We start from the raw sequence: 27,018 nt of genomic DNA on the forward strand, positions 1-27,018 counted from the left end.
TGGTGCCTGGGGTTATTCCTCCCCAGGTGCAGGACCCTGCATTTGCCTTTGTTGAACTTCAGAAAGGTCTTCTGTGCCCATCTCTCCACAGCCCTCTGGGCTATCGATCCCACCTTTGTGCCACCAGCAAACTTGCTGAGCAGGCATCTGCCCCATTCATCCATGCCACTATGAATAAGTTAAACAATATTGGACCCAGTACTGAACCTTGGGGGACACCATCAGTGACAGGCCTCCAAATAGACCCTGTGCCACTGATTACAACCCTCTGGGATCTGCTGTTCAACCAGTTCTCAATCCACCTCACTGTCCACTCATACAGTCCTCATTTCCTGAGTTTGCCTATGAGGATCTTGTGAGAGACAGTGTCGAAAGCCTTGCTGAAATCGAAGTAGACAATGTCCCTCATCCATCCAGGTAGCTGTTTCATTGTAAAAGGCAAGCAGGTTGGTCAAGCATGATTTACTTTAAGTGAATCCATGCTGACTACTCCTGAAAACCTTCTTGTCATCCATGTGGACAGAGTCCCCTGGGTCCTCCTTCTTGCTGTTTTTGAAGACTGGGGTGACTTTTGCTTTCTTTCAGTCCTCAGGCACCTCTCCTGTTTGCCATGACCTTTCAAAGATGATCATGAGTGGGTTCACCAGCTCTCTCACCACTCGTTGATGCATCTGTCAGGGCTCATGGACTTGTGGATGTCAAGCTCGCCCAGGTGTTCTCTAACTCAAATCTGTCTGACCAAGGGAAAGTCTGCCTTCCAGCATTCCTTTACCCTGGTCTCCTGGGTCAGAGATTGCTGAGGGCTGGTCTTGTCAGTGCAGACTGATGCAAAGAAGGCATTCAGTAACTCTGACTTCTGTGCATCCTCTGTTACCAGAGTTCCCCCTCTGCTTAGTAATGGGTCCACATTACCCTTGGTTTTCCTTTTGTTATTGAAATATTTGAAGAAGCCCTTCTTGTGGTCCTTGACATTTTTGGACAGATTTAATTTCCAGACAGGCCTTGGCCTTCCTTGTCTCATTTTTACTTACTCTCACAACCTCACAATATTCATTCCAAGTGACCTGACCCTGCTTCCATCTCCTGCGTATTTCCTGCTTACTCTTGACAAATGACACGTCCTTTATTCATCCACACAGGGCTCTTGCCCTCTTTGCCCAATTTCTTGCTCATTTCTTTCCTTTGGGATGGATTCATTGAAGGCAGAAATACTCTCCAATAGTAATAAAACTTACTCAACAGAGACACAGATTAAAGTTAAAACCAAACCAACCGACAAAGACACTCCACAACCAAAAAAAACCGCAACACAAACCCAAAAAAGCACCCAAACACTTCAAGCATCAGTCTCCACTGCTCACTTTGTCCTTGTTGGGCAGCTCCTTCCTTCAGCTTTGCTAAATATTAGCCTGTCATCTTTCAATGGTTTCCACAGCTGCAACAAGCTCTGAACAGTCCCCTCCAGATAAGCACATCTCTGTTCCCAGGTGTCTCTGCAGCCTGGTAGTGTTTGTTCTCTAATATTTATACGAGTCTGTGAGCCTCAGTTTCTGCTCAAAGCTCCTTCCTGGTTGTACCATCCAGATCCTAGAGAATTCCCAACTGCTCTCAACTGCTTGGGGAAGACAAGGCTCTCTCTCTCCTGCACCAGAGGGTAGCCAGCAGATGTTGTCTAAGGGGCAATCCTTCCGCCTGGTGTGCAGACTCAGTGGTCAAACACAGCAGACAACCAACCAACCAGATATCACCCCTCACAAGGGAAATCAGGACAGGAATGTTTTAATCTACCCATACACCTGCATGGAACTTCAGTAAAATCAATTCTGACATTTGCTAAATCACCAGAAACCAGATAGAAAAGTTCAGAAGAGTTTACATGAAGGTGAGAGAATAGAGAGTTTGCTAGATTTGAGAGCAGAAAGCCCTGATAACATAGCACTAAATAACATACAGCAGTGCAGACTGAAAACCTACATCCAAGGATACATTTGATTAATTTATCTTCTGCCCATGACTTGAATTTTTAGAAGCATGTCTATACCGCAGGTCTCTGATTTCCTAATTAAAAGGCTATAATAAAGGATTCTTAAAAACAACTAAAATTTTACTGCTCTCACCAATAAATTCTCAGTAGTTTAGAGATCACACAGAATATACTTTTAGCCCTCTCCTACTCCCACAATTGAAAAAAACTGCTCAGTTCACCAATACAACCAGAACTGTAACCTTTGCAAAAAGTATTGTGTATTTTATTCTTCCCATTTCTCCTTAGTCCACAGTTACATCTACACAATATTGTCTTAACCCTCTGCCTACCATGGGACACCACTTGCAGTTAGTCCTTTTATCTAATTTTACAACGCCTGCTCTCATTGACCACAGCACTTTTAATCTGTGGATTTATGATAATCTAATGCTAATCTCTCACTAGAAAGGTTGCCTTATTTATCCTTATTGTTCTTTTGCCAAAAGAGAAACTTACAAAAAAAAATTAGCTCTCATTTAAGGCAGGAAGGAAATAGCATTTGTTTAACACAACAAGAGACCTTTCAGTACCTGTCTTGTGCCCTTGACCAACACACATTATGGCCTCTCAATATGCTGGCTGCCCCTTGCCTGGCTGCTCGTTTCTGATAAGAGATGTCAACTCCCTGGGGTGCCATTCAGAGCCAAGCGCAAAAGGCAAAGGACCCAGGAGGGTTATTTTCAAAGGTTTATGAAGGAAATAAGATATTTGTATCCTTCTGCAATTACTTTCTGAGAAAAATATTTAAATTGTGGCACCATGTAACTATTATTAGCAGAAAAGCTTGAAAAGAAGATACTCCCTTACCCTGTGCTCAGTGTTCTTTCCAAGTGCTTAGCCACAATTAAGAAATACTTTGCTGACAGTTCAGTCATTTGCTCACTATAAAATCTACACTGTATTTTGCAATAGATAAGCTGTAATGCTCTTGAAAATAACACTCAAAGGTAATACAGTGTTGTAATCTTGTCACAATCTAGTAAATAACTGAAGTCATTGCTGCACGTATTCATCTTTAGCATTTCTGACAGACGCTTTCACATCGGCTTCCTTAAAATCATCTGTACTCCACACTGCAATAAAAACTAAATGGTCACTAATGGCACACCCTGCTAAGACAAAAAAGCCAATAGCAAATCCACTGAGATATATTATACTGTACTTGGATACTTTTAACATTAACACTACACTACAAATTTGTGTCATATTAGATAGAATGGGTCTGGTTTGAATTTTGTAGACTTGCTGGAATTAATGCTTCAAAAAGTCACAAAACTGGATTCAGCTCTTCATCCAATGCATTTCATACAGCGCATTTCAGGTAATTACTTGATGTCACTGGACACATCAGAAATGGAGATTCTCCACTTTGCTTGACATGCCTATTTGAGAACCCATAGCAGGTTTTACCCATGGAAATGGTCTGTCCTCACAAAAGCTCTGTATTTGCAATTTGGTGTGCGTTGCTCTTCAACTTTTAAAAACATGGTCTGAGTTAACCTTTTAGGGTACATAACTGTAGGATACAGAGGGAGAAAAATTAACTAGTTCAGTCCCCAGCCAAGGCAAGCGTCACTGTGAAAACACCCAATTTCAGCCCACATATGTGGTCAGACGTGTGCTTATGCACCCTACCGAGCTGGAGCCTTACGCAGTTAATATACCTCGGCCCTTAGAACCTAAAATCTTATCACACATGAAGATGGAAGATTGTGTGGTATTTTCAGGGTGGATTTAGGATTGCTGCTACTGTGTAATTTCAGAATATATTCTGGGCAAACTGGTCAGAACACTGATGTACAAATCCAACTCTCTACTCATTTTACTGGTTACTGTTTTAAAGGGATGGTAAACAAAGCAATAAGCAGTGTATAATACTTTTATGTCTACTTCAAACACCACATGCACATGTTTTACATTAAGTCAGCCTAGGAAAACTTTTTTCACGGATTCTAAAGCAGAAAGACTTTTGGAAATGTTCACATGGAATAAATCTGGTGACCCTTGTAAATGGCAAGGCATTACAGTTGCCACCAAGACTTAACAAATGCCCAAATACTTTGATTTTATTCCATGCAAATACTATAGATCTGGATAAATGCATATAAAATATATGAAGACTCAACTTCTGTTAAGAGCCAGATTTTATATGCCTCTGTTCTGATGTATACATCCTTGTGATTTCATAGATCAAAGTGGGCTGCCAAACAATTTTGGGCAACTTCAGATTTGAGACTGATGCTATCAAGTAAGAAGTTTTCATTTCCCAATGCTCTGAGGAAGGGTTCCTAAACTTAGGAGCTGTGGGCAGTAATCCTATAAGCAAATATCTCATGGTACAAGTAATATTATCCTTTTCTCTCCTTACTTGTATCCACTTTTTCTTTACCAACAGGCAGAGCATCATCAGAGGTTCTTGCAGGCAATGAGTTTTATGATCAGTTCTTTCAGACTATCCTTTTAAGGTTCCTCATATTTGCTGGAAAATAGGAAGAGTGGGATCTGAAAGACTTATTGCTGGATCATAACACTCTGATGGGCTTGACAGAGAAAGCAATAGCAGACCTGCTACAATAAGGTCTTTGCAGCCTCGAAAGGCTGACAACTGCTATCACATGGAAAATCATGTTCGCTGTGCTGGTAGCTATAGGGGCACTTCACTGCGTATGAGAGACCAAAGAAGGACCACTTTTTAAAGACACATGAATTACTCAAGCAATTTATTCCCCTCCGGTAAATTAGGGAGTCCCACCAAAACCAGAGATCAAGGGACACTTTGTGCCACACAGGAAAGATTGTCACGTTCCTTCTTAACCGTGATCTCTTACTGACTCTTGTAAAGACCGTAGTAACTAATCAACAAACCTCAATGCACAATTTCCACTACTCTAAGCTGAAATGAACTAGTAACCATCTTCTGAAATATAATGAAAGCTGAAAACCTTTGAGGGGCTGCACTACAATGTTTTCTCTTTAAAAATATTCATTCATATATAGACACAGCCTACACTCTTAACGACTCAAGATGAAGAGAAACTACAGGTCCAAAAATAAATTTTCCTTCAAAAGCTCTCAGAAAAAACCTCAGGATTTAAAAAAAATCTTCACAGTTTACAAACTTATTCACAATGAAATGTGCCACGTGTATCCTTCACTTCATTATGCAGAACAATTCAAGAACTCCATCTTGCACATGCTATTAAAATCCAATGTATACTTCTTTTTTTCCTATCCAATTCATCTCCCTTTGAATAGAGGTAGCACAACAGAATTGGTACTTGCTGGAATCCTGTTCTGACTGAAATTGTTTGCCCATCTCTGGGTAACTGAGCACTAGAATCACATTTTTGACCTACAAAAACAGGTGTAAAAATGGTTAAGTCTAGGCTATAATTTCACTTATTATTTCCTGCACATAAAGAGGCAAGCAACAATTAAAAGGAAGTAATAGAAATTAAGCTTTGAATATTAGAAACAAAAAGGCCAACTGGTTTTCCTTCAGGCATGTAAGTTCAAGGCAGTGGAAGGAATTAACTAGGGGAAGACTAAAACATAAAAGTTAATCACACGGTAAGTAGAAAAAAAATGCTTGATTGAACTTGCCACTCATCCTGCTTCCTTCTATCCTGTAGAGCACACATGTAACAAAGACTTAAAGACCTATGCTACATTCAATAAACTGTTGTTCATTTAGCTTTTGCTGTAAAAATGCTGGTTTGTTCCCTTTCACCCTACATTCTTCAAGGATCAGTGAATATGCCAAGAAAACACAGAAATAGCGATTACAGTTGAAACTGGTAAGTCAAAGATATCTTTGAAACAAAAAAATAAAACACATGCAAAACTTACACTGTTATGCGCTCTAACTTACAGAAAATGCATGTAAATGTTTTTGGTGCTATACTCTTTCTGGCAATTGCAGACCAGTCACATTCCTCTGCTTATGTGCATCACATAGAATAAAAATTGCAAAGGGTCATGGCACTGAACGGGTTACACCAGAGCTGTTCTCATTCAAGTACCTCTTCTTTTTTTACCAATGCAGGGATAAAGAAAGAGAAGGGGGGGGGGGGATAAGAGATCTTTATATCATTATTAAAAGAAATGGCACCTTCAGATCACACATTTTCCCTAGAGAAAAACCACGATGCAACAAATACACATGATCAAAACACTGTATTTTCAAAACACAACAGAATGATAGCCACAGTTTGATGTGCATGCCATTTACTTCCAGAAAAGCTGGAAAATCTAAACCTGTTCAGCTAAGCCAGTTTCTCTCTGTAATATTCACCATCCTTTACACAGTTTAAAATCCAAATGCACCTTAAAGAATGCTCTAATCACTGGCCACTCTGTAGACTGTGGTAATTAAGTGAATCAAAATCTTCCCCCAAGTTTTGGAATTAGCTCCTTACTTAGCTGTTACACTGTCAACAGCTGGCATGAATTACTGGGAACATTTGGCTAACTGGATAATAAGGAGGACAGCCTGTGGTTGGTCCAAACACTACTTCACTGATCTGCTTCAATGTATATATAAAAAAATCTCATTAGATCCTCCTTTTCTTTCTTTCCTTTTTTTTTTTTTTTAAAGGACTAACAACCCTACATAGATTGGATTTTCAATTTTATTCCCTCGTTATGTGCAAACAATGTAACTGTATAACTCTCAGATGTTGCACGGGCTAGTGTAACCCAAGCCCCAATTCCTTATAATTTAATAATGCCTGTTGGCAACACTGATTCATCCTCACCCATATCACATCTCCACTGCTGTGGCAAAGCTTTACTACTCTGAATGTATTTTTCTACTTGCTAGAAATTCATAAGCATAGATCACCGTAACAAAACCCCCAAACCCTGCTCCCATTTATCTTACCAAAGAGAAAATATTCATTAGACCAAGCTTTCTCCAGGCTGCAGCTTTCAAATTATATTATTACAGACCCGTGCAACCAAATGCCACCCACTGTGACTTTGTTACATTATTTGCTTTGTGCCCACGCAGCTATCAAATTCGATCCAGAAATCCGTGCAGAAACCCACTTCTAGTGGAGCAACATGGTCAAAAGTGGGTTTGTGCATGGCCTCTAATGAGTCCAACTTCAAGAGGCATCGTTACCACAGGAAGCCGTAGGGAATGGGCACATTTACTAAGTCCTTCTCCTTTTCCTTTCAACAGGTAACAGGGAGTCTGAAGAAACCATCTCGGATTGCAGTCCTGGACAACTGCTCAAAGCAAGAAGAGTCTGATATAAAGCAATTACCCTGTTATTGCCAGGCATTAACAAAATCCCCAAATATTCAGGTAAATTCTGTATGCATATTACATAGAGCATTGAGTTACAGCTGTCCTTGAAAAACATTGGATTATCCATTGCCTTTCCCTCCAAAAACAAACATTTAAAATGCTGGCATTTTTCGCCTCTTCGATCAAAACAGTACTGTAACTTTTGAGGTAGAAGAGGATTAGTCCAATGTAATATCATGCCTAAAGCTAAAAACAAACAAAAAAGCTAAACCAATTTTAATTTTTTTTTTTTTAATCTTTGCTGAGACTGTTCTCAGACATCTCATGAATTCTAACAAGCATCATGTTAGCATCAACATCTGGTAGCTTAGTGGTATGGTAACCCACACTTCTGCTGCGAACTACCAGATGTTGCTGAAGGGCTTTTTAATTTAGAAGGGCTGGGTCCATAAATTTATCGAATGTATTTCAGTAGTTAACATTTGTATTATGTTGAACTTGATTGGGATAACAAGAAACAAAGAGCAGTATTAGAATTCTCATATCATCACCGCTACAGTGAGGGCCATCACTTGTGTATCATTTTTTCACAAAGAAAGCAATCTAAGCGAAGGTCAAGCCAGAAGGATAAATGTGGCTACTTTCTGGACTTCAATCATGCCAGTCATAAGTAAATCACCTTCTGAAAGGTACTTAATCCTTGCTGTAGAGACTGGAATTTAATAGCAGGCAATTGTGGCAGGTAAAAATTATAAATGGCTTTTAGATTCTTCCAGTCTTTTATACCCCCACACTGCTACAGCAATTTCCAAGAGAATTTGGACTATGACAGTACAGAATAATGTATAATTTAGGGGGGAAGAGGAGAGGGAAAAGACGAATACACACTTTTTAAAAAAGTACATTTTCAAACTAATCTTCTTTATAACTTAAAAAATCAGCATGAAAAAACTGTTGATGGGTAGCCTTTTCAAAAAATAAGCTCTTATTTAGAAGAGCTTGTGCAAGAAAAGAAATCCTAAACAGAATAGATAATTCAGTACTTTAAGATTCAGAAATTTCCCTCTGATCTACACAGACACTGAGTGTACTAAACAGAGCAATACAATGACCGACTTTGGGGCTTTGGGAATCACCACCAACAAATGCCCACTTACAAGGCTGAAAACTTCCATTATAGTCCTTAAAAAATGCCCACTTACAAGGCTGAAAACTTCCATTATAGTCCTTAAAAAATTGCACAATAAAAAAGGAAAATTAAAACAGAAACAGTTTTTCTGGGACACTTCACAACTGCTCTACCTCAGGAAAAACTGGGCACCAGCAGCACAAGAGAAAAGGCTGATATGAGAGAATCCGAACTCCCCTCCAACTTTCTATCCTACCACAGGCAACACTGACCTCAACAAGGTCCAACTGGTAACAAGGAAACAAGAGAAAAACTGTCAGCAGTGTTTTCTGAGGAACCATAATGGAGGATTTCTGTAGAAGATCCTGACAAGTCTAAAGCCAAAGGAAAAGCAAGAAGGCGGCATCTTAAGAAAAGGATGAAGGCGGTTTGTGCTCTTTAAAGGAGATAAAATAAGACAAAAGCAGGAAATGCTGTCCTTCCCTTATCCTGAGAACTTCTTAATGAAAGGTCAAGTTTAGCCATCAATCAAGATAAGGAAGAGACAACCAAGGGATGACCTTGTTTGAGGGGAAACAAGTATGTATCAGACAGCACTTTTACACTGATGCAGTCCTGTGTCTATGTGAGAGAAAAGAGAACACAGTTTCATGCCAGTGTTAATAAAAAAAAAAGTGAAAATTAAGCACTTGAGATGAAACAGACATGCAAGAGCCTGTTAAGACAAAGACTAACAGCCAAAGAAAATCTTGCTTCCAAAATTCATGAGGGGTGAAATGGAATTCTATTCCTCACCACTCCTGCAGCTGGGCACCTGGCTTAGGAGACATCTCCTAGGGGCAGCCACCCTTACTAGTTGGTTACTCTTAAGCTGCAAGACTCACTACATGTGCTCTGAATTTCTGGTTTAAAGTTTGTTGCTTTTCTGAAAGAGAATAATCCATTTTCAGTTATGCTTGACCTCACACTTACAAAATTAATTTACAGTATTCCCCTGGGAGTTATGCTTATAATATGTCATTTTTGGGGGTGAAAACTCAGAATGTGTGAAATTGCACCTAAAGTAGATAAAAATCAAATATCTCTCAAAATCAAATGAAGGTATACACACTTCTCAAAAAGAAAGCCTATATGGTTACCCTTTGCTGGCTTTCTCTGCTGACAACAGTTCATTTCTATTTCTTGGGATAGTTGTAAAACATGGAATTGTTTCAATATCAACCTCTGGGAAAGAATAACAAGTTTACCAGCTCTCGAGGTAGAAAGGCCTCATCCTGACGAGCCACAATCAAAGAGACGGTTTCCCCTTGCTTTGTGCTCCTCAGCATAGCCACCAGCTCTTCCTGGGTCCTGCCAGTGATGTCCCGTCCATTCACCTACCAGACACAAAAGCACAGAGGATGTCATATCTGTGAGTATGAACTGCCTTTATCGTTTTCCCCTCACCTAACACAGGTGTCAGTCAGTGACTGAGAGCAAAGAACAACTGGCAACAGCTCTCCCCCTCTGGCCCTGCACAGATCACTTAACCTTTCCCTCCTCATTTTCACCGTCTGTTAAAGCAGCTCCATAGTACTTACCCACCTTGCAGGGGGTTTGTGAGGCTTAATTAGTTTGTAAAGCACTTTGAAGATGAAAAGTGCAGAAACAAGACCTAAGTATTAAAACTGTTTACCTTAAGAGCTTTTTGAGGTTAGTAAGTAGAAATAACCCATTAGATAATGAGATTGTAACTCACAAGATATCTGAAAATTTTAAACAGGCTGATTCGAGAGAAATTGTCTTAGAATGAGCACTTAATAACCTTGATATTAATTGGAGATTTCTGGACTTGGTTGAAGAGGCAAGACACGTTCTGTTCCTAAACTGATTCATTTATCTGCTTTAAGAACCAAGATGTTATCAGGTTCCCCTTGTTCAAACATCCCCTGGATCCTTGTGACAAGAACCGTTTTTCCAACTAGGTGTGTAAAATACTTGTTGACAAACAGCATAGAAAATATAAGACTGGCTTTTTTAAACCAAGGACAAGAATTGTAGTTCTTTACATCAATAGTATGCATAAGGAAATAAAAGATTTATTAGAAAATTAGCAATCAATATTCAGCAATGCAAATACAATGGATGTTTTATCCTAACCTCCAGGATTCTGTCTCCTGACTGCAAACGACCATCTTTTACTGCTGCACCTTTTGGTAAAATATTCTTCACAAAGATTGGACCAGGACCATGTACTGAAGAGTCTCTGGTAACCACAGTGAAACCAAGTCCTTCTGGACCTAAAATGTCAGATAAAGAACTCCTAACATAAATTTCAACAAGCAAATGATGATCATTAAAAGTACGCAAACAATGTCAGCAACACATCACAGACACTCATTCAGCTTAGCTCTTAAAAAAAAAAAAAAGCAAACAAAAAGCTGTAAACATGAGCCAATTTTCTGCAGGGTCTAGAGAAGAAGTCCATCTACGTCCAAACCTTCCTGCAACAGCTACAGATGGAAATACTTTTGGTAAGCACACAATTACACAAAACAAGGAAGAACTCTCTTTTTAAAGCGTTTGCCTTTTCGTTAGATTTAACATTAACCTTCGCATTAATGTCAATAGTTTTTCATAGAATCAGAGCAATCGGAGTTGTTTATGTATGAACATAAACATAATCTAACAGGTTTTACCAAAACTTGGTAAATGGGGAAGATGTCACATGATTTCAATGCAACTGCTGACAACGTGCTATTAAGAAAGGACAAAGTGGTATTTCAAAGCTTCTGTTAGTGAAGCTGTTTGCTGCTTGGAAGCAAACAACTACAAGTTTTAACAGATAAATGTTATAAAAAATAATTAGGAACTAAAGTCAATATTAGTAGGTATTGCTTATAAGCCACCAAAATCACCAGGAATAGCAGGGTTCATAAAAATCTTTTTATATTGCGCAGTATTACAACCCACGTGGTAAGTTTTCAGAGATATCTTCAAAGATACCATCATGTCAGTATCGCATTGCTATAATTTCTAAAAATATAAATTAATGTTTCTAAATCAAAAGCATTAGATCTAAAATGGGGGAAATTCTGAAGTAGGTTTTGTTAGCACAAAGCTGAAGAGTTCAGAAGTAAAAATGAGTTAAGAAATAACAAAAATTAAGAAATGAGATCTTGATTGCATTCATTATGTGTTAAAAAAATAAAGTTACAGACAATTTTTAAAAGGGCCACTTCTATGATCAAATTTAACTCTCAGCCAAATCAGAGACAGAAATTAAACAGAAAATATAAATGCTAATTGGGATCTGCTTAAGCACATTTTAGTTCATGTGCATAAACCTGTTACTCCATGCAAAGACAGGCAGCTGCAAGGAGCAGCAATTAAAGGCATACACACAAAATTCCTCCTCTTGACAGCTGAATAAATATGACAGAAGAAAAAATTAAAATATTTTCAGAAAATAAAAGGGGGAAAGAGATAAATTTGTGGTCAACTTCTTGGAAAACAAGAAAGAGAGCAGAATATACTTTATCTTTAAAGGAATGTTTAAACAGTGATGTGGTCAATTATCAAATATGAATAAAATAACAAAGATCACCAGCAAACAGTTCAAATTTTTATTCTTTACTTTTTAAAAGGCTGAAGCATCTCTTAATATCACGTTGTTAATGAAAAAGCTTCCAGAAATGTCTTAAAAATCAGTAAATCTGGATAACATATATCCCAAATTTGACTGTTTAGATATCCAGTATCTCCATATCCCAAAAGATGACTGTTGACATTCCTTTACTTTTCTTGAAGTTTTGGCACTTTTAAATGGTAACTAGCTTCCTTATACTTTTAATATCACTACTTGAATTAAAAGTTAATGTATCACTATAGGGAACATAATTCAGAATTAATCATATAATCTCCAAAGACTTACCTTTTTTCAGGTCTATCTTTATTTTCTTTGCATTTTTTTTATTACCAAAGCCCATAAGGGGAGACAGTGAGGGAGAAGATGGCTTTCTACCCAGACGGGGGAGGGTGGGGCTCTTAGCTTGTTGCAGCGTTGCCTGTGCACCTGCCTCCAAGCTGCTTGCTCCAGAAAGATTAATTGTTTTCAGAGCAGGTTTTGGATGAACAGGAGGTGGTATCTTTGCTTTTGGAACTCCTTCTTCGTTATCCAGAAAAAGGGGAGCGATAGCAGACTTCTCGTATTGCTCTCGGTTATAGGGAGGAAGGACTTCTAAGATAACACTTTGAAATTTCATCGCCTGACGGAAGATGTCCTGAGCCCTTTAAAAGAAAGGTATGAAAATTCACATAACGAATCAGAAAATCTGGGCAAAGCCTGAAGTTGTTTACAGAGAATAAGACAAAAATTTACCTTACCTTCACATCTAAATGGTCCCTTTTCTAAAAAGTACACATAAAACAAGATTTGTAAACTACAGCATTTACTTATATTTCAAGTAGGAACAGCATATCTGTCAGAATTCCTAAGCTGCTATGAAAACTTATCAGCCAGAATAAACTAATGAACACAATTCTTCATTCAGAGCATCAGGAAAGGAAGTTCTGATGGCAAAAGCTCATCAAAAGATTGCTGAAGTTATAGCTTGCTATTTTTTTCAAACGCTTGTCTGTTACGTATTTTCTTCTTGGCACACTGAGCACTTAGGATCAATTGTTCTTGTGAATACATCTACTCCTCGCAAGCTCAGCTCTCCATGATTTCCCTGAGTCCAGTCTAGTGCGCCTCAGATTGCTCCATAATCCCCAATGCAACTGCTGGCTGATTCCACAGCAATAAAAAAGGATAAGGGTATGGAATAAATGGACATTTTCTGAAGAAATATTGTAACTGCAAATAGTGCAACAGAAAAGGGTGACGGCATGGGATGCACAGAAATCAGAAAAAAAATCCTGTGACCAAAAAGGTGAAATTGTGTGTTTCTAGATAAACTGAAAAATAAATAAGTAGATATTACTCCCATCTTTCAAGCAGTAACCTCTTACTAAGTGGATAGGTGGACCTCACTTAATCTGTCTTTACAGATGTGCTCAGTTGCAACACCAGAAATTGTGTTAGAGCATTTAATACAACTGCTCCGCTGGATAATGATAGGACAAGGGAGAACGGTTTTAAACTAAAAGACAGAAATTTACATCAGATGTCAGAAGAAACCCTTCACTCAGAGGATGCTGAGGCACTGGAACAGGTTGCCCAGAGTAGCTGTGGCTGCCACATCCCTGGAAGTGTTCAAGGCCAGGTTGGATGGAGCCCTGATCCAGTGGGTGGCATCCCTGCCCTTGGTGGGGGGGGGTTGTAACTAGGTGATCTTTAAGGTCCCTTCCAACCCAAATCTGTGGTTTCTGCAAATTGGTAACATGGTAACAACACAGTGTTCAGGTTCCCATGCATTGCAAGGCAATTAAGACAAGTTGTCCAAAGGAACTGTTCACAAAGCCTTCCCTGGCTTTTGAATAACCTGCAGATTTGGTCAATCAGGCCATGTTGCGAACCTTGGGTTCCAAAAGAACAAATGAGACTTCTCTCTTTCTATGCTTTCCTTTCCTACTACCTGTTAAAGTAGACAGATTTTCTTCCATTCTGTGAGCACAAACAGAAGTAGTAGCTGAAGCACATTTTAAGAATGAAAAATCAAGAACTGCTTAGCTGAATTGGGTCAAGAGGGGAACTAATGGTTACATTAATTTTTAAATAAATCATAGGGTCCTTCTAAGAACATTCTACTTACCTCCTACCTTTCTGTAGTGTACTTGTCAGTCTAAATCAGTATTTCACTTGGCTTTGAATTTATACTCAGTTATGTAAGAGGAGTCAATGTTGAAAGTACTTCTGCAATAAACATCTTTGTACAGTGACACAGAAAGGAAGCCACCACAAATGTTAACATCTTGAAAACACATCTACTGCCTTCCCAGATCAACAGAGCCACAACAGTGCCTCCACCTTGAAGCTCTGGGTGGCAGAAAGGAGGGGTTGTTCAAAGAGTGTTTTCTGTAGCATGAAGACATTGAAGTCAGGGGTCAGTCCCAATGGATACTGCTGTGAGAAAGAACCATGTGGGCCATACCATGTAGAAGCATTGAGTCAGAATAACCACATTCATTGACAGGAGACACTGCTAGAGAGAAACCTCAAACTTGGAAAAGAAAGGTAGCAAGGTTGTAGGAAGGTATTCGCTCAGCATCACCCTCAAGGATCAGGTTTCAGAGCTGTAATACCACTGTCCCCCAGTGTGCCTGCAGAGGTTATAGGTTATCTGTTCACATATAACCCATGAAAGTTTCCAAGGACAGCCCTTACCCTGATAGTAGAAACCCTGGCATGCAAAATCTTGCAGTAGATTTCTTTCACACCCCATCTTCATCCTTGCAAGTAGCCACTTGGTCATATGTTACAACGTAATTTAATAACTCAGTTTCAAAAGATTAATATTTAAAATACATGCAAGAGAAAATATAAGATCTCCTTCAAACAAAAAATAGTGGAAATAACTCAAGACATCCTATGGGAAAGCCTAAATGCAGTCTTCAGGGGCAAAATAACTGGCTGCACTTCAAAGAGAAAAAATAATGAATGGAGAAATTTACATTTCTTGAGACCCCAAATGCATACTTTAAAGGAATAAGGGAATCAGTTAAAAGAGGTGCTAGAAACTCTGCAACACAACAGAATGTAATTGAATAGATTAGCAGCAAATGAAAAAGCAGACCAACAGTCCCAGTATATAACTATTATAAACATGGGAATACAGAAAGTGGGCTGCTGCTGTTACAGCTGCAGAAGCAGCAATCATCAGGAGCAACACCAGAAAGTCTCTGCTGAAAACTAGAAGAGACAGCATGTAGCCGTCTCTGCTAAGTGCTAAAACAGCTTTTACAAGGGTTATGCAGAAATGTCAATTAGAAACTAGCCAACTGATTTCCCTCTCAAAGGAGAATCTGATTTCTATTTCTGGGTCAAAAGTCATTGGGACAATACTTTGTCACATCTTTTACAATTACTGCATTTCTGTAACTTGGACTTCTGTCATGTTATGTCATGCCAGATGAAAACTAAGAAGGCATATTCACTGAGATTACTTTCAACCTGAAAAGCAGATTTTTTTTTAGCCATTCACAGTCAGGGAAGAGAGATGATGCAGAAGGCTGGCATGGAAGACAATTCAGCAGAACACTGTAAGACTTGGAAATAGGCTAGAGCTCATCCAAAATATTCCCCCCAGTTCCCAGACAGATGCTGAGTCCTCACTACCCACAGTTTTTTTCCTCAGATCCAAGGCCACTGCAACCACACTATTTGATTTTGTAACATAAGGAGACCTAGACCACCTAAATTAGGCTCTGCTCTGAATCACTTTTAAGTCACTTTTCCCTCTCCCATTGACAGAGAGATTGTCTAACGAGACTGGTCTCTCTGAGCTAGCTCTCATGGTCAGTATTTCTTCCAAGTCCCAAATCTTTACACAAGCTGGGAGAAAGCCAAGTGTCCTGCATTTCTCATTTTGAAGAAAAGCCTGAAAGAGAAGTGGAAAGTTTACTGCATTATTTCTAACTGCCCCAAAACGTAGTAATCTTACAGAAGAATATGCAGTCCTTCACTCCACAAACATCTTGTGGAGTCAAAGCCTCTGAAGATTAGTTACATTGAGAAGAAAGCAAAAAGAAGAAAATACATTTGTAAAGAAAAGATCACATACTATTTTTGGAAGCGAGGTTTTGATTCAGTCAAAATCTCATTTGAGAAATTTCATTACAGAACTGCACAGGCAAGGAAACGAATGTTTTAATAAGATATCAACAATTATGTTCTGATAAAGTTGATACCTTGGGTAAGAATTTCCGTGGATGGAAGAGAATGGCGTGTTGTACTGTATAACAGTACAATGCCTTTACCACCAAATGAGCAGCAAGCTGTAACTGAAAAGCTATCAGAAGGCAAAAAGAACAGTTTCAGAAACAGGAATACCTATGCTACAGAACTACGCCACTTTCATGAGAACCTATTTTGCAAATGTTTATCCCTAACTGTGAAATTACGTATTTGATTTTAGTCTGGAAGTCTCGAACATTTGGCTTACTGTTTAGAAAGTTAAGCTTTGACTCCCTTGACATCTCAATAGGTTTTTGTTATATTATAAACAATCACTCAGCTGTCTAAACATATGGATTAAAAGCAAAAACAAATTACTATTTAATTACTACAGCAAATATCTGTGATATTTGAGAGGCTATTCTTTTGTGTAACTATGTCACATTAATTGACAGACGATCAAAACAACCCGTTACTTAAAAAAACATTTGAAATAGATAATAAATGTCAACAGACTTTTAATAAAAGTCATAAGAAGTGAGACCTACCATTTAGCTCAACTAATCACAGTTTGACAGTATTAGTATTTATAAAAAAAATTAAATGCTCAAATAGCTGCAGTACAAAAAAAAATCTTATTTCATTTGCAAAAGAATGTTAAAAACCATGCTGTGAAGTTGACTCATTCATAAGGTCTTACAAGGGAAAAATTACAAGGAAAATAGGGTAAAAATAACAGAAGCACTGGAAAGTGAAGATACTGATTACAAAACCTAATGCTACTCAAATTAAGGAAGCCCAGTAAGTTCACTAAAACTACAAGAAGATGTGTGTCCTCAAACTTCACTTTATTTGGAGGTTTCAGAAAGAAAATTGCAATGTTTCTGCCACATATCAATTCTACAGGTATTTTCTCAGAAATAAGTATTAATCCCTTTAAGAATCACTTAAACACAGCACTGTATAAAATCCTGGGTAGTTAAAAGTATCAGTAAAGCAGCACTTACTGTGCAAAGGTTTTATCTGTAAGGTCCGTGTGGTTGATCTTCACAATGCATTCATTTTCATGGAAAAGACCATCACGCCTGGATCTGCTGTTTTCTTCAATACCACGGATGAAGAGTCCCAGCATCCTAAAAGGTGAAAACTATCCTTATTGTGCTGATACGAACTTATAGCAAGTAAACATAGATATTCATCTCTGTGTAGGAGATGACAGAGTAGACGGTTATGAAGTGCTTAACCTAGAGAAAGGATTTCCAGCTTATTTATTAACTAAAAAAGAAACACAAGAAAAATTGCTGGACACTAATGCTATACCACTTGCTAGAACTTCAGAAGCATCAACTTCTGTAGGTCATACTTGGAGAAAACAGAGGAAAACACCTATATTTCCACTACAGTTAAAAATTTCAGTGTAGCTTATGCAATATTTTTCTGCCACTTAGTAAGATTACATTGCTCCAAAGAAAAGTATAAACAGATTAAAAGTAATTTTCTACCTTAACTATAATAAAATAAACAGGCATTACAATAAGATAAAAAACAACTGACATTTCTGCTCCTGAAAAGTTTGTGAAACTTTTTAGTTGCCAAAGCCCCTTGCTTTGATACAAGACAGTGATACTACAGACTCATGCGGCAGGACAGCAGCAGAATTTTAAAACCCAGGTTGTTTGTTAACAGGCTAAGTGCAAGTGAACACAGAATAATGCAGGTAGTGAACATGTGTGGGTGGTGCAAAATCCCAGTGTTGATAACAGCTGGGAGCGCCAGGCTAATCCTGACCTAGCTGGAGCATCTCTGTATAGCAAACTATAATTCAACACAGATATACCCAATGATACCAGTACATTGCCCAAAAAACCCTGACAACTATGTGTTTGTGAAGAACTTTTATAATCAATCTTTGTCCACTAAATTTCCATACCACATCAGCATCAAAGGCAGATGACCTTTAGAGACCATTTTCTGTTGGTTAGACTCCATAAAATATTAATGTGCAATTTTCAAGGTGCCAGCACTCCAATCTCAAGACAGAAGTCTTGTATTTTTGTCTCAGCTTCATGACTGCCCCTCATATATGTAAGTCCATTCAACAGATTTGCAGCGTGCCATTAACTATTTCAAATGACACTTTATTCACTGTGCATCTGATTTTAGGTTTATTGAATAATAAGATTGAAAAATTTATGCTTGTGCCCTATCAATTACTAAGTGAAACCTTGGTTCCAAGTGACTATTACTTCTTCAAAATATCTAACAGAAAAAAAAGTGTTTTAATAGCATAAAGATTCTCTTGCAAGCCGTGTTATCCTTCATCTAAGGACTCGAAAGGACAGTGGTGAGGAGCCTCAGCTCTTTTGATGACATCCAACTAGTGACAATCAAAAATCTAAATCCTAAGAACTAACGAAGTATAATTATGTTAAGATGCAAACCGGTAAAAGTAGAGAAGTAAAAGAAATCACAAATTAAGCTGGTTGCTCACTAATCCTATGTGCTTAGATGCTGGATCCATACAGTGCAATAGGACTGCCCACTTATCTGAAACTTGTTGTGTGTGCTGTACTGAGTAGCTTCAGTTATGTGTGCTGTGGCAGCCTAAATTCATTCCTCCATTACTTTTTTCCACAGCCTCAATTTTAGCACTGTTTTAATGCACTATTAAATTTCAATTTCCTTTTTTTCATGATATTTAAGTGCAAAAGAAAGGGAGGGGAATTATTTCTGTTATTTTTGTAGTTCTGTAAACACTAGGATTTTGTAAATTAGTATAGTTTTTTAATGACCTCTTAAAAAAACATTGGCCTGTGGCAGCACCAGGCTAAAGTCAGCATTACCTTATTAGAAGACAACTTTACAATTGAAATACCAGACCAAGTTAGTCATGGCCAGCACGTCACTATAAATTCTATCATTTTATTAACAGAAACAAAAGATGCTCTCCTGTACTTTCTCATGTTATGATGAGTTACAGTTTATACACGAGTCTTGGGCTTGATTAAATAAAAGGATCAAGTGATTTAAGTTACTCCAGTGCTTTACCAAAGGTATCAGTAGGGTTCTGCCAAGGGTCATTAAAATTTCTAGACAACTGTCTAAATAACAAGTAGTTAATCTCTCGAAGACTCTCCTGCTCCAAGGGATCCCCAAAAGCAATTGTAAATAGGACATATTAACATGCATGCAGTTTAGACCAAGGAATGTCACTTCTTCATGGCTTTAAAGGCTGCACTCAACACAGTGATACTTGAGTACAGAACTGTATTTCAGTCACAATAATTACTGATTTTAATAGCTTGCAATTTCATCACTTTTTTTTAATGTATGATCTTGAAATACAGTGTACACACTACAGCCTTCATGGCATGCCTATATAAAATCTGCATTTCATAGCGGGGTAAAAAACATAAGTGGCTCTTTCAAGACAAACAGGCAGCCTGCATAGCTAAGGACACAATTCGGACCTCCTACAGTTCCCATCGAAGACCAACTTTCTTCTTGAGAAAGTGATGACATTTTTACAGGCAGCAGGTGGTCATCTATTTTCCCTTTTGGTAAATAAAACAATCTTAATTGATTTGGGTCCACTTACAGACTCAGATCTTGCCAGGAAAACATTTATGCACACAGACCTTTACAAGGTAATTCAATCCTTCACGTTCTCTGTCCTACATGGAAGTTGACAAGTAAAGAAACATTTAAAAATTAGACAAATTTTACTTTTGTAATAATTGTCTTTGTGTTACAGGCAGCCATTTTACTATAGAGTCATTTATGGCTCTAGCCATTTCCCATCTCTTATTCATGGCTGCCAGGGTCCAATTAACTCTCTGGCTAAGCCTCTGAATGTAAAATTTCAGACTAGATTTTTTTTTTTTTTTAAACACATCTGAGTTATGTAGCTTGAAAACAGTTATGATGAAAATGCTGAGGCAGCCTTAACTACAGCACATCAATATGAGCATGCTGCTATAATGGGCTTTTGTGATCCCAACGGACTACGTTAAATCATTTATAATTAAAGTAATCGCATTGTGACAAAGAAAAGTTCATGGCATAGTGCACATTTTATAAGTGCTATACAACCAAATCTGAGAGATGGCTTGAAAAATATGAGACATGAACAGGCAAACAGTTTTTTTGATTTTTCTTGTCTGATACATCCCTTAGGAAGGACCTATGCAGCGACATCTGACTGGGAAAACGCAAACGAAACAAACAATAAATTGGAACAAACAAACAAAAAACCAGCAGCACAACCAAACCCAACTAAACACCACACAAAACTGCAGTCTGGCTTACCACTCAGAGAATAAAAACAGAGACAATTAAAAGGACATACATGAACAAAGAGGTTGGTATAGACTGAAACAACTGGACGTGGCACTTGGTGCTATGGTTTAGTTGACAAGGTGGAGATCAGTCAAAGGTCGAACTCAATTACCTTGGAGATCTTCTCCAACTTACGTGACTCTGGGTTTTCCTAACACAGAACTCAGGCTAGTTAATATTTCAGTAACAGAAAACAACAGTCATAGACCAATTCTCTTTTAAGTATTTGTTTCCCTTAAATTAAAAAGTAGGTATTTGATGACAAGCACAGATAAAATCCTTTCATTAATATACTTCTCGAGCAATGCAGAAAATATCTTACCTCCCACTCAAGGATGAAAAGAAGGGCACTACATGTATTCCCAAGGGTCCACCTTCCCCAGAAATCTCCACGATTTTTGTCATTTCACTAAAAAAGAGCACAGAGAAGCACATCTCATATGCTTATTCACAGAATTCTCTATGTTAAAAACAAGTTCCTGATTGATCAGAGGGTGGAAAGGGTAGAACTCAGAGCTCACTAATATATAAAAATATGATGAAAAGTAAAACAGTTCTGTAATTCTTTAATTTTTTTTTAACATTAGCTTTTTTGTATTTTAAAAGGGAAAGAAATCAGTTACTAGATATTTTCCTAAATTAACTCCCAAATAAATTAATTAGAATATTAAAGAATAAGCTTTCAAGTGAAGAGAGACTTCATCATCAAAAAAAAAGAAAGGGGGGAGAGGTTATTTTACATGTCCTTAATTTATGCTCCACATTAGCTGCTTCAGTCCATTTCCCCATGTGGCCACATTATAAACATGAAGATCACACGTTAAGGACATCAAGCCTATAAGCAAATTAGTTAAATCATATTTAAATATCTTGATTTCTGCCCTCAGCTGCATACAGCCTCCCTGACAAACAAAGAACAAAACAAATTGTAATCAAAAGTGCAACTCAGCTCATTTTATCAAGAAGTTTCCTTCCTCAAACACCATTATCAAACCCCTCTATACTGTCTCTGACAGATTTTTGCTGTTTCATTTCCTATTGAGCACAGTGACCTTATCTCTATTCTGGGTGATTCTCATTTGAAAAGGAAGGTACTTCAATTAGTTAGAACATTCAAAAAAAAAAAAAAAAAAAATTAGTAGCATCTGTATTTCAACAGATCACGTTCCTTCTCTCTACACTAGTGTACATCTTCTGTAACACCTCCTACCCTCAAATCCTACTGAACACCACCAGCAGGACCAGTGGCCAGCGGACAGCCAGTGAGTATTTCCACTCGCATCAGAGCACTCTGACACTACAAGCTCACAATGCGCACACCAATCCTACAGCGCTGACAGAGCATGTGAAGCTGAACCAAATAGCCACTTCATACACTGCCATGAGTTAAAGGCTTGATTCAAGTGCAGGCTGACAGCAGGGAAAATACTTCTGACCTTCCTCCAAAAACCGTACAACAGATCTAGAGGGCACCTGTTTGCAGAGTAAGATGACCAAGCTGATGTTTCCACACCACCCTGCCCTTCCCCCTCAAAATATTTTTCCCTAGTACAACAACTTCCTCTGGGATCAGTTGACTGTTTTTGCTGACCCACGGTCTTATGATCATTTGATATGATGCAAGAATCAGCAAAAATGCATCAGTATAAGGAAAGACTCTGTGACCACCCTTGAAGTGCCAACACACAGTTACACCACATCAGATACAACACAAAAACTCGTAGCACAGCTAAGTCCTCTCACAAGGAGCACATTTCCTGCAAATGAAAGAGTTTTGGGGAGGTTTGTTTTTTTGTAAACTACTCTTCCAAAAAGGCCGACGCTGTAATGAATTTATGTTCTGTAAAAATGAAATAGAAGGACCCTGAGCAACAAACCACCACTGATCCCAATGTAACAGGTTTACATACTCATGCATTTATAACACAGGTACCATTGAAAGGCATTTCCAGATTTTTTTCTTTCCTGTATTGCCCCTCCTCATTAATCAAATTGGGAAATCCTGACAAAATCTTCCTCTAAGTTTTTTCACATATACTTTTTTCTAGGGAAACTAGTCAGAAAAGCTAATCAGGGTGGTTACCAAAAACCTTAACAATGAATTCATAGGAAATTAACTCCTCTTTCAGTTCCATCTTCTACTTCCTCCAATTCTCTTAATACACAAAGAAAGATAATTAAAGGGCACTTTTATTGTCTTTTGAACTTCCACAGAATCAAAACCCATAAGTAAAATAAGTAGTTAAACCCTATAGATCCAGAAGACAATCAGAAGTAGTGAATGGCCTTTCATTTGCACAGGGCAAATTTAAATAAGTTACAGTTGTCCCTGGATAACCCTGCACGTTGCTTAAGTACTTCAGGGAAGAGTTGTCTTCCTGAACAACTGTGAAGCAGAGCAAGAAGTTTTTTGAGGGCTATCACGACAGACAGGTTCACTGTCATATTACATCAAGGCATTTACAGTTATAAGTAGGCTCAAAGCCAAAGGAAACACACAAGCGTATTCGTAAATCTGACATGAAATCTACACACTAAGAAAAATAGGCTTCTTTGTGTAAACCAACAGCCCACATGTACATCGCGTATTACTTTTAAACACTGGGGTACATCCTAAAACTTATGGATGTTCTAAATACACAGAACAAGACACTCTGTACACGTATATTAAAAAGGGTACTTTGGAATTATAATTTCAATCAAAAATCTATGAATCTAAAGACTTCTCTTTCTCAAATGTGATTCTTAACTACATGTGAGAAGAAAACTTCCCTTCAAACCAACTTTCAAGAATCTTTGAGGACATGTTATTTTTATAATATACCTATGAAAGCATGACAGTTAAAAATTTAAAACCCGGGACATCTGGGACTTGGTTTGTATTTTATTTGTTTAGCAACTTCAAAGATTAAAAATTCAGACAAATTTGGTATCATTCACTCATTCTGTCCCTCCCTGGGCAGGTTTTATCTGCCCACAAGAACAGCTGAACTCACCAGTGTACTATTCCAATATGGCTTACAGTTTATACTACGCTGGAGAAAGTATTCAGGAATAGGGCATACCTGAATGAAATCCTAAATAGGATAAGCCTTAAGAATACTAATTACTAAACTCCACAGGCACAAGGGACAAAAAGATGCTCGGACTGTTCAGTTTGACCAAATTGAAAAAAAAATTTAAAAATGGAGCAGGAGAACGCAGAATTGCTTTCCACTGCAGGTTGATAGCTGTGATATTGACAACAGAAGGTAATTTATAGATTTTCTGCTATATTCAAAGCTTTTAAAAAGCAAACAACCCCTAAAATAGGAAAAAAATTAAATCCAGAAGTTAGTAACCCACTAATGACTTACTCCTATTTTAAATCTCCCCTACAGATTTAAATGTCTTTTGCAGTAAAAGAAAACACAAATTTGGCCTATCTGGTCAGTGTAAAAGTCATGGAGTCCAATTGCTAGATGGGGATGAGAGGCTGGAAGCACCGGTGAGCAATTCACAGAGGGTGCCTCAGTGTGTCACTGTTTGTGTCTCCTGCATGTTCTTCAAGGGGCAGACAGAGCTCCTACCTCAGAGAAGACTGTCCTTGCTGAGTTTGGAACTCAACCTCTGCGGAACACATACAGATATATTCTTACAGCAGCCAAAATAAGTGAACTTTTAAAGAGCATTTATGTGGGTGAAATTTATCAGAACTGCAGGGTTCACCCCAACCACAAACACAGCGCTCAGGCTCCTTCAAATGCTCGCTGGCACCTCCCTTCCCTCGCTGCCCCGACCGTGCCTCAGAGGTCTCCCTGAAGAGAAAACATCTGCCCAGCATGACCTGATCCAAGAGCACACTCTACACTGTACTATTGATTTTTAACCTGAGGGAGCTGTCATCATTTACTATTCAAATTCTTCATTGCTTGATGTTATTGATTTCTGACAGATTCTTTACCGTCTATCACATTTTTCAGGAAGGCTTGCCATGCATACTATTAAAAATGTTGATGAGCGCTGTTTAGCAAAGAGAAAGAGAGAAGGCATATGTGTGTGTAGTGAGCATGCTCAGCACTGGAAATATGGAAAGAAAAATTTCAATGGAGTGCTGCACATTCAGCGGTGCATGTTTAGTGGTGAATCAATCTGATCCTCAGGTTGGCAGTGTCCTCGCTGTCAAATACTATAGCTCCCTCTCCTGAAATCTGTATCAAAAATTAGCACTTCGTCAGTTTTGCAGTAGAAAAAGATCTGTCAGCTGAAATCTTCTCTGCAAACTACCCAACAACACTGATGAACTGATCCCAGCCACTGAGAAGTCAGATGCTTAAAAGGGAACTCCTTCCAGAAATAAATGTTCTGGAGTTTTGCAGCAGGGCCCGGTTCACTAAGGTTCTTTGACCTTCCTCAGTTAAAAATTCTAGGAGAATCTTGGTAGCATTTCTCTTGGAGAATGCAGCAGACACAGCCTAAAGTAGATTAATTGTTTTGCAACACACTGAAGACAGTACCTTGGAAAACCTTTCTGCATGGGTTAGTGGGCAAAACTTGTCATCGCGTGTATGTCACAAGAATCTACTGCCTGAGCAAACACAGATCAAGTATTTATCATTCCAGTGGCATTTTCCTTTGCAATTTTACTCAACACTTTCTCATGTGTGTTTAAGAAAAGGTACCGATTAAGTAAGATGCCATATCTGAAAAAAATCTCTTAGTGCAGGATGTCAATGTTTCCCTCGCAAACAGAATAGCACAGCTGATGTTCTGAACATGCTTTGTGGTGTTTTATTGACCACAGCCAAGTAAAAGGCAAAATAAATGTTACTGAAATGTAGAAAGTTCACAGATGAAGTTATTAAGCTGCATCTCCTTGCTTGTTTTACACTGTGCCTCCAGCCCCACCAGCCAATTCCAGCAGAGAATCCATCAACAAAAGGTGTTGACATTTGGCAGAGAGCACAGGCCTACAGGTGACGTCAAGTTCCCAAAGGGGACTTTAACAAGGAAGCATCCACAAATTGATCCAAATAAAGAGGGTGGTGACTCTGTGCATGTACTTTTTTCTCAGACTAAGCCAGTACAGTTACTGTTGGTAATAAAATATTTGTACCCATTCTTCCAGAGTAGTCAGCAAAACTGAAGTTGTCATAGCACACTTCCCACCCAGCTCCTACCCCTTTTCCACATTTTTCCTTCCATCTTTTCAACTAGGTACCTAAAGGTCTGTTGAAAGCCCTGAAGAAGAAACTGGAATTCCAGATATAGTGTGGACATACTCATATAATGAAAATCCAAACAACAAACAGGGATGGAGAGTACCCTGCAGGGAGAGGAGAAGGCAGCTGAAGGTGAAAGTCAAGGATGATTTCCAGGCATAGTTAAGGAAACTGCTCACTCTTTTACAAGAGACAGGCAAGCTTCAGCTGTTCCATTCTACTTAACTAAACAAACCACAAAGTTCAAATATTTACTATGAAATAAGGTCAGAATCTTCCAGCTTCAGTTTAAAGAGGAAACAAACCACCTTCTCCAAACTAAAATGTGTTAATCCCGATTTTTTTTTCACACTAACATTAGTTAGTTCTCACACGATTAACTGTCGAAAAGTTTGGAGAGAAACCAGACAGCCTGCAGGCACCAGAGGTTTGTGTCTTTTTTGCCTTTAAATCAAGTTGTTCCAATTCTCTGTTGTTACACTAATGAAAGACACAGTAGGTTAAAGAAGGAAAATACAGAGAAGGAAAAAAATTCTGCAGCTACGCTTTAATTATGTATCTACAGTGCTTAAACCAAGGAACTGACCCTGACCTCTGCTAAAAAGAAGTGGGAAGACAGCAAAACAGAACATAATGAAAACACATAATGAATTATCTATGCATAAATTACCCTTTGAGTTCCAGCTAATCCACCGCTATTAAGCTAAACATCCACTTCCAAGCAGATTCATGTTTACTGTTTCTTAACACTGTCATTTTTACTAAAAAAAGCAAGGCTTTCAAACCCAGTATTTCAATGTACAGTGTGTGAAGGAACTCAGTGTTAAAGGTTGTGACAAATATCTACCTGACAATCTATAGAGTATCAAGATCCTGTTCTCTAAAAATCTTTGAAATCTAGTAGAGAGCACGAAAGGAAGCAAGGAGAAATACCAAATTTTATACACTGATGGCATTAGCTTGGCTTCTTTTACCCTGAACATTATCTTTACCAGCAAATAAACAAAATAATTTTTAAAAAAGCCACCTCTGGAATTTACAAGAGGATTTTCATTATTTATTCCATTAAAAAATGTCCCAATGACCCAATGTTTCGAGTCTCTCCTATAGCAAAGTTCAACTCTCAAAATGTCAAATTAAAATTTTTAGACTCCTGAGGGATACAGTCCTGAAAAGACTCCCAGTACTTCTCCAGTGAAATGTTTCAAGAGGATCCAGGCAACACTTCCCACTAGCCTCTGAGTGGAGGAGCTA

General features: G+C 38.3%; 1 protein-coding gene across 1 annotated transcript in view; it reads right to left on the reverse strand.

Annotated features, from left to right (window-relative positions):
• Nucleotides 1-27,018, reverse strand: part of PARD3B (par-3 family cell polarity regulator beta) — a 392,632-nt gene that overhangs the window by 200,055 nt on the left and 165,559 nt on the right. The window contains exons 6-10 of the mRNA XM_027880190.1: nucleotides 20,886-20,972; nucleotides 17,233-17,358; nucleotides 12,323-12,678; nucleotides 10,549-10,688; nucleotides 9,657-9,785 (exon numbers count right to left, since the gene is read on the reverse strand). Coding sequence (XP_027735991.1) covers nucleotides 9,657-9,785; nucleotides 10,549-10,688; nucleotides 12,323-12,678; nucleotides 17,233-17,358; nucleotides 20,886-20,972 — 838 coding nt within the window. The remainder of the gene's footprint in view (nucleotides 1-9,656; nucleotides 9,786-10,548; nucleotides 10,689-12,322; nucleotides 12,679-17,232; nucleotides 17,359-20,885; nucleotides 20,973-27,018) is intronic.

This window comes from Empidonax traillii, unplaced genomic scaffold, assembly GCF_003031625.1.
Source record: "Empidonax traillii isolate 1590-97213 ecotype Southwest subspecies unplaced genomic scaffold, ASM303162v1 scaffold65:size4453928, whole genome shotgun sequence".
Lineage (NCBI taxonomy): Eukaryota > Metazoa > Chordata > Aves > Passeriformes > Tyrannidae > Empidonax > Empidonax traillii.